The 13,616-nt window shown below is 39.4% G+C and overlaps 3 protein-coding genes across 5 annotated transcripts in view; 2 read left to right on the plus strand and 1 right to left on the minus strand.

Moving 5' to 3' along the window:
* The window catches only part of NUDT5 (nudix hydrolase 5), a 22,011-nt gene extending 21,656 nt beyond the window's left edge, over positions 1-355 (minus strand). The window contains exon 1 of one of the 3 annotated variants that reach the window (XM_006906965.3): positions 192-355. The gene's annotated coding sequence lies outside the window, so the exon portion shown is untranslated. Of the gene's footprint in view, positions 1-161 lie in introns of all 3 variants that reach the window. The other 2 variants (XM_025043421.1, XM_015585630.2) reach the window with 2 other exon arrangements.
* A 282-nt stretch (positions 356-637) lies between these two features.
* The window catches only part of CDC123 (cell division cycle 123), a 45,162-nt gene continuing 32,183 nt past the window's right edge, over positions 638-13,616 (plus strand). The window contains exons 1-5 of the mRNA XM_006906966.3: positions 638-799; positions 5,174-5,245; positions 7,991-8,048; positions 8,304-8,336; positions 13,253-13,348. Coding sequence (XP_006907028.1) covers positions 726-799; positions 5,174-5,245; positions 7,991-8,048; positions 8,304-8,336; positions 13,253-13,348 — 333 coding nt within the window. The 5' untranslated portion in view covers positions 638-725. The remainder of the gene's footprint in view (positions 800-5,173; positions 5,246-7,990; positions 8,049-8,303; positions 8,337-13,252; positions 13,349-13,616) is intronic.
* Positions 9,264-13,246, plus strand: LOC102895819 (6.8 kDa mitochondrial proteolipid). The gene has a single exon (XM_025043422.1). The coding sequence runs from the start codon at positions 11,295-11,297 to the stop codon at positions 11,475-11,477; it is 183 nt and encodes a 60-aa protein (XP_024899190.1). The 5' UTR covers positions 9,264-11,294; the 3' UTR covers positions 11,478-13,246.

Genomic DNA, 13,616 nt, shown 5'->3' on the forward strand with positions numbered 1-13,616 from the left:
GCTCTTCCATCACAGTCCCTGGTTTTCCTCTGAACTTGCCCTCCTTTCCGCGCCTCCGCAGCGGTCGCCCCTCGCTGCCCAGGACGCGAACCCGGAGGCGCGCGCGCGCGTGGCTGCCCGCAACGCTCCATATGTACTCCCTCCCTCTTCCCCAAAGACACCTTGTACGTGATTGGCCGGCGCCCAGTTACCTACTCCAAGGTGTGGGGTGAAGGGAAGGGTACTCCTTTGGGAAGGGGTACGAAAGAAGAAAGCACGAGTCCGCGGGAGCAGTCTCCAGAGATGCCGGTGCCACTGCTTGAGACAGCCGCACCTGGTGGTTATAAGAGTAAGTGCACTTGCCCCTTCCCGGCATCCGTAGCACCCCCCGCCCCACCCCGCCGGTGACCTAGCCTTAGATGATTACCTTCCGGGGCAGCGCGCGTCTAGGCGAGAAAGCGGAACCAAGGACTTTCATTAGAATTCCCTTCTCAATACTTCTGTAATTCCTCTTCTGGGATCAGAATTCTGTGTTGGTGTGTGTTTTTGCGTGTATGAGTGTACACTAAAAGTAGGCCCCACGATTCTCATCCTCTGCTCCCTTTTCTGCCACTTCTTGCTTTAAGGACCGGAAGAGTCCTTGAGCCAAAATAGTTCGGCGGGCACTTCCGGTACGGGAGAAGAGAGTTCCGGGAGGGTGCTGGAAGGAGAGCGAGAGACAGAGAGACGGCGGCGGCAGCTGGAGGATGAAGAAGGAGCATGTGTTGCACTGTCAGTTCTCTGCGTGGTACCCACTGTTCCGAAGCCTTACCATTAAGAGGTAAGTAAGACTGCTGGGGCTGTGCCGTGGCGATAGGCAAAAGGGAACTGCGACATTTTGGGTAAATCCTACCTCGGTCAGAAAATGCAGGCCTAGTAACGACTGCATGGGAGCGCCAGGACCGAGAGTTTGACTTCTTGTGGTGTTTCAGGTGGGGAGATAATGAAGTCGATCCACATGTGCCATGCGTCCTGTTGCGTGTCAGGGAGTGTGCTAGGGGAAGTGGAAGGGTAGGTCGTGGTTCAGAAGAGGTCAGAAGCGGGTGAGTAGTGGGGTAAGCTAGTCTCGAATTGGGAGTTCACCATCTCTGCTTTTAGATTGCCGGAGATAGGAGGCAATCAGGAGAACTGGGTGGTCTGGGCTTGCCACCAGGACTAAGCCCCGGGAGGACTTAATTGCTTTCAGTCACGGTACAGTAAGAACAATGATAGAGACCCCACCTCAAATTCTGTTGAGAAGCTCCAACATGACACTATATATTAAGCATTAGTTAAGTATAGTTATATGTTTTAGGGATGGTAATGTACTGTGAGAGGGAGCCATCTGGACAAGTCACAAAACAGTATTTGTTTTCTAGTTCTCTGGCTTTCAAACAATGAATCCATCCCCCAGTTGACAGGGCAAGCAGAAGATTTACTGTTTCATTCTTCACCCGATCATTGAAGGGAATGTAGGCAAGGCAGCTAGGAGAATATCCCCAAATGTTCAAAAGCAGCCATAACATCTAGAGCAGGATGCAAGAATAGGCTTTCACTCACTAAGAGGGATAGATCAAAGAACTACATATTCATGGATAGGATTTTCTGTACTTTGTCCACTCTGCCTTATTTAGATATCAACTGTCCCTTTCTTTTCATTCTGTCCTAGTGTAGAGAGTGTGAATGTAGAGAAACTTTGAAATCCTGAGGGGTTGGAAGAACATAATGAGATTATTCAAAAGACAATTCTTTTCCATCCTCTTATTCATATGTAGAATCTGCTTCCAGTTATCCATGGTGAAATGGAGGTTAGAGGAAGATAATCTTTGCATTTGAAGATGACCAAAGTCACACCAAAACAAAAGGAAGAGCTTCAGCAGCAGCAGTGAACATTACCTCCTAACATAGAAGTTATCTTCCTATATGATATGCCAGTCCTTCATTACCTTGCATAATTGAAATAGGCGTTGGGTCTGAGGTGATGCTAGAGTTATATTGGGTTAGTATGATATAAGGTATGTTTATGAACTTGTCAGACATTTTCACACTGAGTTCATTTAAAACTGACATTCGCTTTCTGTGCAGGTACCTTTTGTAAGCTCTGGCATTGTTTTTCTTTGCCTTCAGCAATAAATGATAATGCTTAAGAATTGGACTCTGGAGTCTGAGCCATCTGCCTGGCTTTGAATTTTGTTTCCACCAGCATCTTGAGCCAATTGGTTAATCTAAGCCCCATCTGGAAAATTAAGAAAATAATAGGATTGTCATGGGAATTAAATGAGATAAAGCATTTAAAATGCTTGTCACTCTGTCTGACATATAGTAAACACAAATATGCTGCTTGTTGTTACGTTTCGGATTTATTCAAAACTCCATTGAAGCAAAATAATTTTACTTCAATTGAAATGTGTATCATATAAAGCTAAAAGTGAAAAATAAGCCAAGCAGTGGGAGTTTCTGAACAGTCCACCATTAGGCTGTGTTGTCTGAAACCATTTTTACTCTGTGTTTAAACTCTTCAGTCTAGTTGATTCTGTGGTGATATCACTGGAACCTAACATATGGCAGGACACCACTCCACAACCCAGGCCTACCTGGTGAAGTTGTGTTAACTTTGTCATTGTCAGCTTTGATGTTGAGAGACCATGTTCTGATTTTTGACTCAGCATTTTTTAGTGTTTATTAATCATGATGCAGAGATGATTATGCAGGTAAGAATAGAAGTACATTTTTTGCCAAGTTCTAGAACTTTGACTCAGGCTTAAGAAAAATTAGCTGGAAGACTGGGCCATCGACTTTCCCTTTCTAAATCTTTTTCTTTCCTCAAACATGACAGACAGTTACATTAATCTTATAAAGGCCTCTCTGCCTCTAAAATTCCAGTAGAGTAACTTGTCTCTATATATAGAACTTACCAGCTTGATGGTGTAAGTACTTTGTCATTTAATTCTTTTATATCTTCCAGTTAAACCTCATTGGATTCTTGCCTGCACAGTGGATTTCGATGACCAATTTAGGCTCCTCTCTGACAGCCTTACTAGCTTTGTATAAAGTGTGCCTGGCAATGACTTGTTTATGGCTTCAGTGTTTCAGGCACAGTTCCTTTCTTCTCCGTGTTTTGGTAGCACTTGGTACATTTTGGTACAGCACTTATCATATTGTACTGTGATTTTTTTTTTTTCTTTTCTATCTTTTCCCCCTCATAGGCTTTGCATTCTTAATGGAATCACCTTGATATCCTCCTTGACTTACATAACATAATGCAAAATAATGTCACGAGGATGACTTTAGAACTGTGACTTATGGAACTGAGTGACTCATGAGAATCCAACTATGCAGAATCCAACTTGATGTCAGCTAATGATATCTATAAGAGTTATAGAACCTCCAAATAGGAAGACTATGCAAAGAATTCAGAGTAAAATCAAACAGTAAATCTAGTCAAGGGATGATACAACCTGGAGGGAAAGTCTAGATTCAAATCAGACTCGAGAACTAGTGAAACTCAAAAACAGTGGAAATGGACTCTGAAATCATCGATTTGAGGACTTAGAGATATTATTAACATAAAAGAAGGCTCTCACCGTAGTCGGGAAAATCACCCTAGATGTCTGGAAGCTGGTATCCCTGCCATCATTTCAGTCTTAGGGCTCTGAAAAGAAGGTAAAGTTGACGTTCTCTTGGAAAGGTCATCTTAATTCTCTTGGGATGACATTGTTACTTTAGTGGGAGTCTTTAACCCCAGGAAGAACTTGAACTAAATATAGAGGTGATGATAATTCAAACTTAAGAGTTTGATCTTTTTTTCTGCTTCTTTAATATAAACTTAGAAATTCGTCATTTTGAGGATAATTAGCATACACAAAAAATTAGCCTTGTGGTTCTAATTTAAATTGGGTAATTGGTTTAGAATTGTGATACAGTAAAACATGTAAGAAAAATTTTCAAGTTTTTAAATAGTATTGGAACGTTTGCAAGAACCTTAGATTCACTATACTTACAGGTTAATTTGCTGGCTTCATAAGAGTTAAATAATTGGGAAGGCTTATTTGTAATTAGTTGACATATTTAAGAAGAAAATTGAATGGATTATTTTTATAATAGAATTAAAACTTTTAAAGCAACTTTTAAGTTTCAAAGGCTCACTTGAAATTGGTTAAAATTTAGCAGATTTACAAATGGCATAAGAAATGGTAGTTGAACTTTTTTAAAAGCATGAAGAACTAGGCTTTCGACTGTGAAATTATAACTTTGAGAAATCAGATATTATTTTTGAAAACCAAAATAGCCCATGAACAATTTTTTCTGTGCACATAAACCACTGTAATGTGCCAAGAAACTTATTTAATAAATAAACGAAGCATATTTATAAGTCAGTGATGTTCTTTTGACTCCCTGAAAGCAGGCTGTAACTTTTTCACATAAAAAAATATACTCCTCAAGATCAAAATAATAGCATTACTTTTAGGTATTGGTGGCAGGGTTTTTTGATGAGTTTTTATTACTGAGTAAAAGACAAATTATCCCGTGAGTTTTAAGTGACTTCACGTATGGCTTTGCTGTCCCTTAATTATGATGATCTGAAACAAATTAAAGTCTGGTAGTTAAGGAGCTTTATGGAGGTCAATTAAGTATAATGCCACCAAAACATCCATACAGCATGAATTCTGCGGTTTACGTGCTCGTTGCCAACCAAAGAATTGGTTTCCAGAACCTTGAATCTACTTCTGCCCTCTCAGAAGGTGGCCAGGTGCTGTTGATCTTCCAATTTGTTTGCTGCATTTCCTGTGCTGCTGCAAATGTCTGCTGGTCTCTAATTTCCTAAAGGCACATAACCCTGTACTCAGAATTCTTTTGGGTTTGTTGCTTTCAAACTGTGAATTCAGCCTGCTTTGGATTTGGCTGGCCTTTGTTTCTTTACCACAGAGACAGTTGTGGTAATTTTGTGAACCTAATTTAGTTTACCGTGATATTTGTTCATATTATTTTATTTTATAGTCTCCTGCCACCAAATGTACATCATTAACATTTCTCACTTCATATTTAAATAAGTTTTAGCCCAAAAAAATGTTCAGCCCAAGGAACAAGTAAATCAAAAGTTAATTGAGTTTGGAATTTTTTTCTCTCTGCTTGTGCTTGGTCTTTTAAAATAATGCTTTTTTTTTTTTTTTCTTAGTGTCATTCTTCCACTTCCTCAGAATGTGAAGGATTATTTACTTGATGATGGAACTCTGGTGGTTTCAGGAAGGTAAAGTAGATCAAAAAAAAATTTTTTTGACTTTATCATAAAGAAATGTTGTATTGATTAAATCTGAGCCGTTGCCATGTAAAACAAGTACATTAGCTTTGGCACCATTCTTCTTTTTTTTCCTAGCTAAAATTGTGTGCTGGTCTTTTCATGTATTGTCGGTGCCTCATTAATAAGATTTTCAAAATTTTGAGTACTTCCTCCTCTGATAAGTACTAGTTAGGAAATTGAGCAGTTCCTTTCATCTCTGCCTTTAGAAAATAGACACGATAATAATTATTCCTTCTGGAGACGGGGAGGAGGCACGGTGGGGGTGGGGAAGAGGGCATGTTATGACCCTTCGAGATCTTTCAGTTTTTAAGGTGAAAATTCAGTCCATTGCAAACAAAGCTTTACTAGGGTGCCTCAGTAAATTCCTCAGCGTTTTGTTCACAGTTAGCCCACCATGGCCCCATTTCCACCTTCTCTGTTCATGTAGTTCCTCTATTTGTAGATGAAAGAAGTTATCATGCTTCAGTCTTTTTAGTGCAAGCTCAGAAGTTTAAGAGTCATAGAATTTAATGATGTTCCTATTTGTTCGTTCAGGTTTCCGTTCAGAAGTCATGTTATCTTACTGCTCGTCCCTCATCATCCCTTCTAAAATAGCCTAATACTTACCCTTGCTAGGACATCACTTTTTCTTTTTTTTTATAGAATTATAGGTTGGAAATAACTTTTCCTTAGAATTATTAAAAAAATTTGTCTTAATGGTAAAATACACATAACATAAAATTTGTCACATTAACTGTTTTTAAGTGTACAGTTCATTGGTATTAAGTACATTTATAATGTTCTGCAACCACCACCTCCACCATCCTTTCTTGTCTGTCAGTGGAGTGACTGATATCGTAGAACTAACTTTGTAAGACTGTGGCAAGGATAAAAAGAGATAATGTGTAATATGTTTAGCCCAATGCCTAGTATATTGTATCCTCCCAAGAAATACCAACTTCTCTCATCATCATGAATCTCAGTCTGAACATTAAACACATTAGTAAATGTATAAGTGAAAATTGTGATAAGTGCTATGCAGGAAGCGGGGAGGTCACTCATGTATTAAATTACTGGGGGTGGAGGTGGGGCTGAGGATTGAAGGAGGGGTCAGGGAGTACCCTGAAGAAGTAACTTAGGAGCCTCTGAGATGTGAAGTTTGGATGTAGGGTAGTCAGTTGAAGGGCGGAGGGAAGAATCTCCCAGGCTGAGGGAGCAACATTAAGCAGGGTTCTGAGGCATGGAAGATCTTGACATGCATGAAACCAAGAGAGGGTCACGTGGTTGGAGCATGGGAGCGCTGAGCGGTGCGAGACTTGATGACATGGGAGAAATGGTTAGGGTTCAGCTTGGGAGTGTGTGTGGGAGTCATGTTTAAGATCCTAGAACTTATTCTGTGGTCAGTAGGTATGTACCGAAGGGCTCTGAGCAAGAGAGTAACTTCAGTCTGTGAACAGTGAGTGGTTACTGTGTGGGAACTGAAGACCAGTTAGGAGGGTGTTACATTGGACCCGTGAGAACCGATAGTGGCCTTGCCCTAGGATGGCGACACTGGTGGCGGGAGAAGTAAATGAATTTGAGGTGTCTTGGATGTTGTCCATAAGGCGCAGGAGCACTTAGTATCTGAACGTCCCCATGGAGGCGGAGGAGAATTAGGTGCTCGGGGTGCACGATGAAGACTGGGTGAGTCTTACTGCTCTTTATGGACTTCGCACAAGTCACCGTGTTCAGAGCCCAGAACTTCGGGTCCAGGGCTCCAGGTCTTACCCATTGCTCACTGGGTTAACCTCTTATTGGCTTTCTGTTTTCCAAACTTTGGTTGCCATCTTCTACGGTTGTCTCCTTTTGGGTCATCTTTCTTCTCCTTGGGATCTTTCCTGTCATTTTAGTGGAGTTTCAAGAGGGAATGTAGGAATCGATAAAAATCTGTGGTTAACCCATCTGAGGCCCCATTTCTCTTCCTCTTGTAATTTCTTGGTATGGAGCCTGTGCTGCCTCTTGTTCTGATTCTTAATCGTCTCAGCTACTGAGGGAGTTCGTCCCAGGTACTTGGGTGTTGAGGAGGGGCCAGTACAGTGTTATCCCCTCGAGTTCTTTCAGTCTTTGCTTCCCTCAGGCAATGGAGACTGGTTGCTCACGACCCTTTCCAACACATGCTCCACGCACTGGCTTCCTCAGAGAGCGTGCGTCTGAGTATTTCTCCCCTCTCTCCCCCACAGCTCTCTGTGGTGCCGGTCCAGATCCAGGCAGTTCCGGACACCAGCCCACGCTCCGTTTTCACTGTACAAACAAACAGTTCTTGGTTTGCCCGCGGGGTGCTCCGTCAGCCGCGGAGAGCCGCCCCTCGGATGTTGCCTCTGGTGTCTTTCATCCAGTTTGATCTTGCTTGTCCTTGGCAGCACTTTTTCATTCACTGGACTCAGAATTGTGGATGATTCTTCGTGTCAGCAGAGGTGGAGTTTAAGTTTTCCCTTCCTTGTTTATAGTGATTTCATAGAAGAGAACAGAAAGTTTTTATTCTGCCATCTCTTATTGGCCATGTACTCTCATTAATTTCATATTGATTTTTTAATAGTTTCTGTCTCAAAAAATGAACTTTTCCTAATATCGCCTCACAGTTCTAAGGCATTTTTTTAAAACCCCAGCACACCTGAAATTGACTGCATGGTACGAAGGCCTTTTTTTTTGCTTAATTTTTGTTTTATGTTCTTCTAGGGACGATCCACCACCACGTTCTCAGCCAGACAGTGATGATGAGGCAGAAGAAATACAGGTTGGTTCAGAATGAAATACTGTGTTCTGTAGACTAAGTGATCTCCAGAATAGTTTTGACATTTAGATCTTAGCATTTATTCAATAAAGTGAGAAATTACATGAAAAATCTCACTTCAACGTATAGTTTCTATATACTTTGTATTCAGGAGGAGATGTCACTTGTTTATGTCATTTTTAGGTGGAGCACTGCTTTTTGGAAGTTCAGCACATTGTCTACATTTAATGTTTTGTTTCTGCCCTTTTCTCCATGCAGTGGTCAGATGACGAGAACACGGCCACACTTACGGTAAGAGCAGAGTGACAGCATGGGGACAGCCTCTCACTGCCACACCGGGTGCTTCAGAGTTTCAGTGCATGTGTCTCTAAATTCCCATTTGCTCACCTTTTCAAATATTGTTTTCTGTGTTGGCTATTTCTATTATTTTGAAAAAAACCTTGTATCGTTGTTTACAGGCAAACATGGCTGCCCTTTTTTTCCCTTTGATTACCAAGGAAATATTTTAAGTGTATAACTGATACTTTGACTTGTTTCTCTTAATCTCTGAAAGAAGAGATTTAGTCTAATAGTGAGACTCTGAGTTTCCCAGATCCGTGGAACCTAAATTAAAGTGAAAAATCTATATTCACTTATTCAAGTATATTTAAATGGTATAAAAATTAGTTTCTTTCAAATGACAGTAGTTTTTGATTTTAATCAATAGCTTATATAAAAATGTGAAAGTTGATTGCAGCTGTTGTCAAAATTAACTTAAAATATATTTTAATAAAAACATTTTTAAAGGAATGAGTAAAGTAAAAATGCATTTCTAAAAATATGGTAGGTAAGTGAGATAATAGAGAAAGGTTTTAATAAAGTTATCTACAAGTAAATGTAAAGGCACAATAGAGGAAACCAGTTTTTGTTTTTTTTTGGTGGGGAGAGGTATGTTTTAATCCAATTCTAAATAGGAAGATACTTGTGTTTATTTTAGTGAAAGAGTTGTGGTTTCCAGGGTAGAAGACAAAAAGCAGTGATGCCTAAACTGATAGAGAACATGCCAGCATACTCGGAAAGGAAAAGTTTGCATGTTTTATTTTACTCTGGATATCATAAGAGTTAGTCATTCTCCTTTTATGAACATTCCATTCAGTTCAACGTACATGTTAGTTATACACCATATCCGGGGTACTGTAGTGGGTTCTGTGAAGCAAATAAGGATAAAAAAAATCCTGCTGTAGGGAGTATAGAAACCAGTGGGGAAAGCCCCAGTTTGGGAGGAGAGGACAAAGTGCTGTCAGAACGTAGGGAACAGATACAACTGAGGGATCAAAACACACTTAAGAGTGAGAAGTAACATTTTATCTGCACTGTAAAAGTGGTAAGGATTATCAATATCAACTCATATTTTTAAACACAGATAAGTAGATACAGAAATGAATAATATGTATGTGTATATATGTGCCTGTTTACCAAACTCTGTTCACTGATGTCTAGAGGCAGTGACATAGAACGTTATGGTAGCAGTGAGTGTCCTTAGTGCCCCAACCTTGGTTTCTAAGTATCATTCTCCATGAAAAGGAATCTAAGCTACTTGGAGAAACTCAAGACTGGAGGTGGGGAAGTAAAAATGGGTCTGAAACAACTTGTGTGTCAGAAAGTAAGGAAGTAATCCAAGAATAATGGGCATGTGACAAAAAGGAACCCAAAGCCAGCTTGAATAGGTTCCTACTGGCCAAATATTTGAGCATCATAACAACGAAAGTAATGGGGTATAATCATTGGCTAAAAATAGACTCCATGAATCCATACTGACATAAATAAATGATTAAATTAAATAAATGGAGCAGAAAAGGGACCAACTAATAAATGTAGAAGAAATAATAGAATTAGAGACCACCATTTGGCAACTGTCATAATAATAATTGATGGAATAGATTTCAAAACTAGTGGATGAATATTTGATGAGAAAGAGGATACTTGCATATTCTCAAGACATCTCCACCCAAGTTATTTACTAGTTACAAAGGAAAAAACAGTAACTTTACAGTGGAAAGACCTGGCAGCCCAGTGATCAAAGCTAACTTTGTCAGGATGGACTGACCTACACTGTGTACTTCTTGATGTCATGTGCCAAGAAGGACACAGTACCTGCCAAAAGTGCCTAACCTGAACGAGGAAACATCCAACCAACTCAGCATTTTTGAAATCATGTCAAGTAACTGCCCTGTACGCTTCAAAAATGTCAAGGTCGTGAAAGATACATCACAACAGAGAGCAATTATGTTAAAATTTTAAAATGTTGTATTTAATGACAGACATGTATCCTAAGTATAAAATCATGACTATAGAAAAATATGCCCAGTGGTCATGGTGGTTGCCTGTGGGGAGAAGGAAGGCTTAGAGGGAGAGCAAAGAGGTAAAGAGCTTCATTTGTAGTGTACTGATTTTTCCCTTAAGAAACTTAAGGATCTGGATCAAATATGCCAAATTGTTGAGTATTTGGATCCAGGAACACAGGTATATATTTTTCGTATATTTAAAGTGTTTTATTATTTAAAAACATTTTTTAAATTTCTGAGTGGATGTGGTACAGGTGTGTAGTGGTTGCTAAAGTTGGACAGATAGATAAGTCCAGGTCACAAAAGGTGCATGGATATGATTTATCCCACTTAGAATGGAACCTTTTCCCAGACAACTGAGGTGTTATACAAATTTAAATTTGAGTAGTTGAGCTACAAGCTTAAAGGGTTCCTGTTAAATCTGTTACAAGATAATGTTCAGAAACAGGTAGAATCATTACTCTGTATAAATATAAAACTCCTTAACACATGTCAAAGGTATTATTTAACTCATGAGGAAACCAGGTAGATGTTATAACGTTCAAAGAGAATCCAAAGAACAGACAGATGTAGATTAGGAATATTGAAATGAATATACAAGTGAGGCAGAACTGATTTTTCCTTCCTTGAGGGTAGAAGAGAAGACAACTGGATTCCTATCAGGATAGAATTTTCACATACTTTTCATTGTTATTGTTTATCTGCAGTCTACCAAGTTGTAAAATAGCTCACATTCTAGCTGGAAGGTAACCCAGTAGGGAGGGCTATATGGAGACAATACATAGTCTTCCACTGAAGCACAAATTTTTCTCAAGAATGCATAAACTTTTTATAATTTCAGTTGGTTTTAGGCCTGTGAGTTCGGTAACATTTCCGAGGCCGCTGTGCAGGTTGGGGCGGTCTGAGCCACACGTTCTGTGGCAAGATGTTTCAAAGCTTCATAAAAAATGTTTGGGTCCCCATAAAGCCCTACTACACCCAGGTTTACCAGGAGATCTGGGTAGGCATAGGCTTGATGAGCTTCATCATTTACAAAATCAGGAGCGCTGATAAAAGAATTAAAGCTTTGAAAGGATCAAGTCCTGCACCTGCCCATGGCCATCATTAGCTCTCTGTGGTGTGCACATCAGGTGGAACATCAGTCCGCCTATAAATTTTACAAGCTCTGATAGATGGAACCATCGAATATCGCTGTGTACTTACAGAAGTGCTGTGTCCTTTGTGGCATGAATAAATGTATCTGTAAGACAAAAAAAAAATTGGTTTTAGGATCCTTGTGACAGAATTTCTTAAAGTTGATTATTGAGGATTTAGGGAATCAATCGCCTCTTTTAAAAAGTAATACATAAATTTAACGCAATCCTTACGTGTGAAGTTTCAGGGGCTAGGAAAATTGTTTTATCTTTGACGATTGAATCGCATTTTGAAATTCGTGTAACTATGCCGTTGATTGAAATTAATGCTAATGCAGATCTTAGGTAAGGGTTTTTCTGGATAGCTGTCTCGGGGAGCCAGATCAGCACCTTCAGGGGATTATAAGGAAATTATTGGCTTAGCATAAATCATAATTCCTTTTGATGGCGAGAGGCGAATGGAAAATAAAGGACTCATGGCTGTTACTTGTTTTGAAAGCCTTCAAATTGCTAGAGTTTAATTTCATGTGTCTAAGCTGAAGAAGTCAAACATAAGGTAGATACAGTGGCAGGCTGTCAAATAACTAAAAGACACTACTAACCAGTCTAGAGGTCATGTACATCTGTAGAAGGAAAGGTCATTGGCCTGCCCTTGATCTCTCCCATCTTTACTCACTAGCCTATTCCTCAAAGCTGCTAAACTTACACATTTTGGTTTGTTTACCAGACTCTTGTCATAGTTTTCTCTCTGGTATAATTAGGTTAGACCTTGGGGATCAGCATAAGCGATTTGATTTATTTTTGTAGTTAGCTAGTTCTAGACCTCATCTAACTTTCCCCCACTATGGAAGAACTTGTTATTACTGGAATTTTTTTCAGAACTTGCATCTGCCCAGCAGGGGGCAGCAAATAGAAAGGGATAGTGTGACTTTGTAGAGACTTAATACTTTAGTGTTCTGTGTCCTGCAGGCTCCGCTTGACCTCTTTTACTCAGTTCTCTTTTCTACTTTATGTCTGTGTGCCCCTTTCATAGTGACAGGCTTGAGGCAGAGCACAATATTAATCACGTTTAGGTTTCCTCACAACTGTATTTTTGTTTACTTCCTGGCTGAAACAACACTTAGAATGTTTTGGTTACTTGCTTATATAAAATACGCATTTTAAAATCAACTGAAAAGGAAAGCACAGTTAAACTTCACTAAGATCCTATTTTTGAGTCTTGTTTATTATTAAAACTTGTCTGGAAATAGCAGTGTTTAAATACAGTTAACCACATAATTTATTTCTTATTCTCATGAAGCCTTTTGGGGATATGGCCAAGATTCTTTTCCTGCTAATGGAAAGTCTTCTGGGCCTTTAAATGTGAGATGTTATTTCTGAGAGTTGGAGTATATGCACAGGTGCAATTCCAACTGTCTCTTTCCACTTAAGAAGTAAATACTAGTTTTATGTAAGTGTTAAGAAAACCATTCATTCCTTCTTCACATCTCCAGATGCCTTGTAACATCTGTCTCTTTAGTTTTGTGGGCTTTAATTGTTTAGGAAAGTGGCATTTAGGCACTTTTCCCCATTTCTGGTAAATGTTATTTGATCATTGACTTTAGTTACCTGGGTTCGGAATTCTGATAGTAATTTGTATTCTAAATTATTTTTAACACCCTAAATAGTTTAACCTTGAGATTTTGATCTTGTTTTCTATATTTGTTGTGGTGATATTGACTTGCCCAATTAACTTTTTCTCTCTCTGTAGGCACCGGAATTTCCTGAGTTTACCACCAAAGTCCAAGAAGCTATCAACTCCCTGGGGGGCAGTGTATTTCCTAAGCTTAACTGGAGTGCGCCAAGGGTAGGCCATCAGTATACCTCTGTTATTCTAATACTCTTTGCTTTGCTATTCATTTCATTTTATATCCCCACAGAGGGTCTAATTATATTCTTAATTCTAGGGAAAATATTGTGAAATTTACTTTTATTTTCTGATTTTGCAGTTTAGTCTCCTGGCCCTATAAAATGCTATAAATTTTGCCAAAAGACAGTTTCAACCTCTTGTAGTACTGATCATGCTAGAAATCTGAGGAAATCCATGTGTCGTCCTTTTCAAAATTTCAGCTGTT

The sequence above is a fragment of the Pteropus alecto genome, unplaced genomic scaffold (assembly GCF_000325575.1).
Source record: "Pteropus alecto unplaced genomic scaffold, ASM32557v1 scaffold11, whole genome shotgun sequence".
NCBI classification, from domain to species: Eukaryota; Metazoa; Chordata; class Mammalia; order Chiroptera; family Pteropodidae; genus Pteropus; species Pteropus alecto.

Excerpts from the sequence above, each read along its gene's own strand:
- LOC102895819 (XM_025043422.1), top strand. The coding sequence starts at position 11,295 with ATGTTTCAAAGCTTCATAAAAAATGTTTGGGTCCCCATAAAGCCCTAC.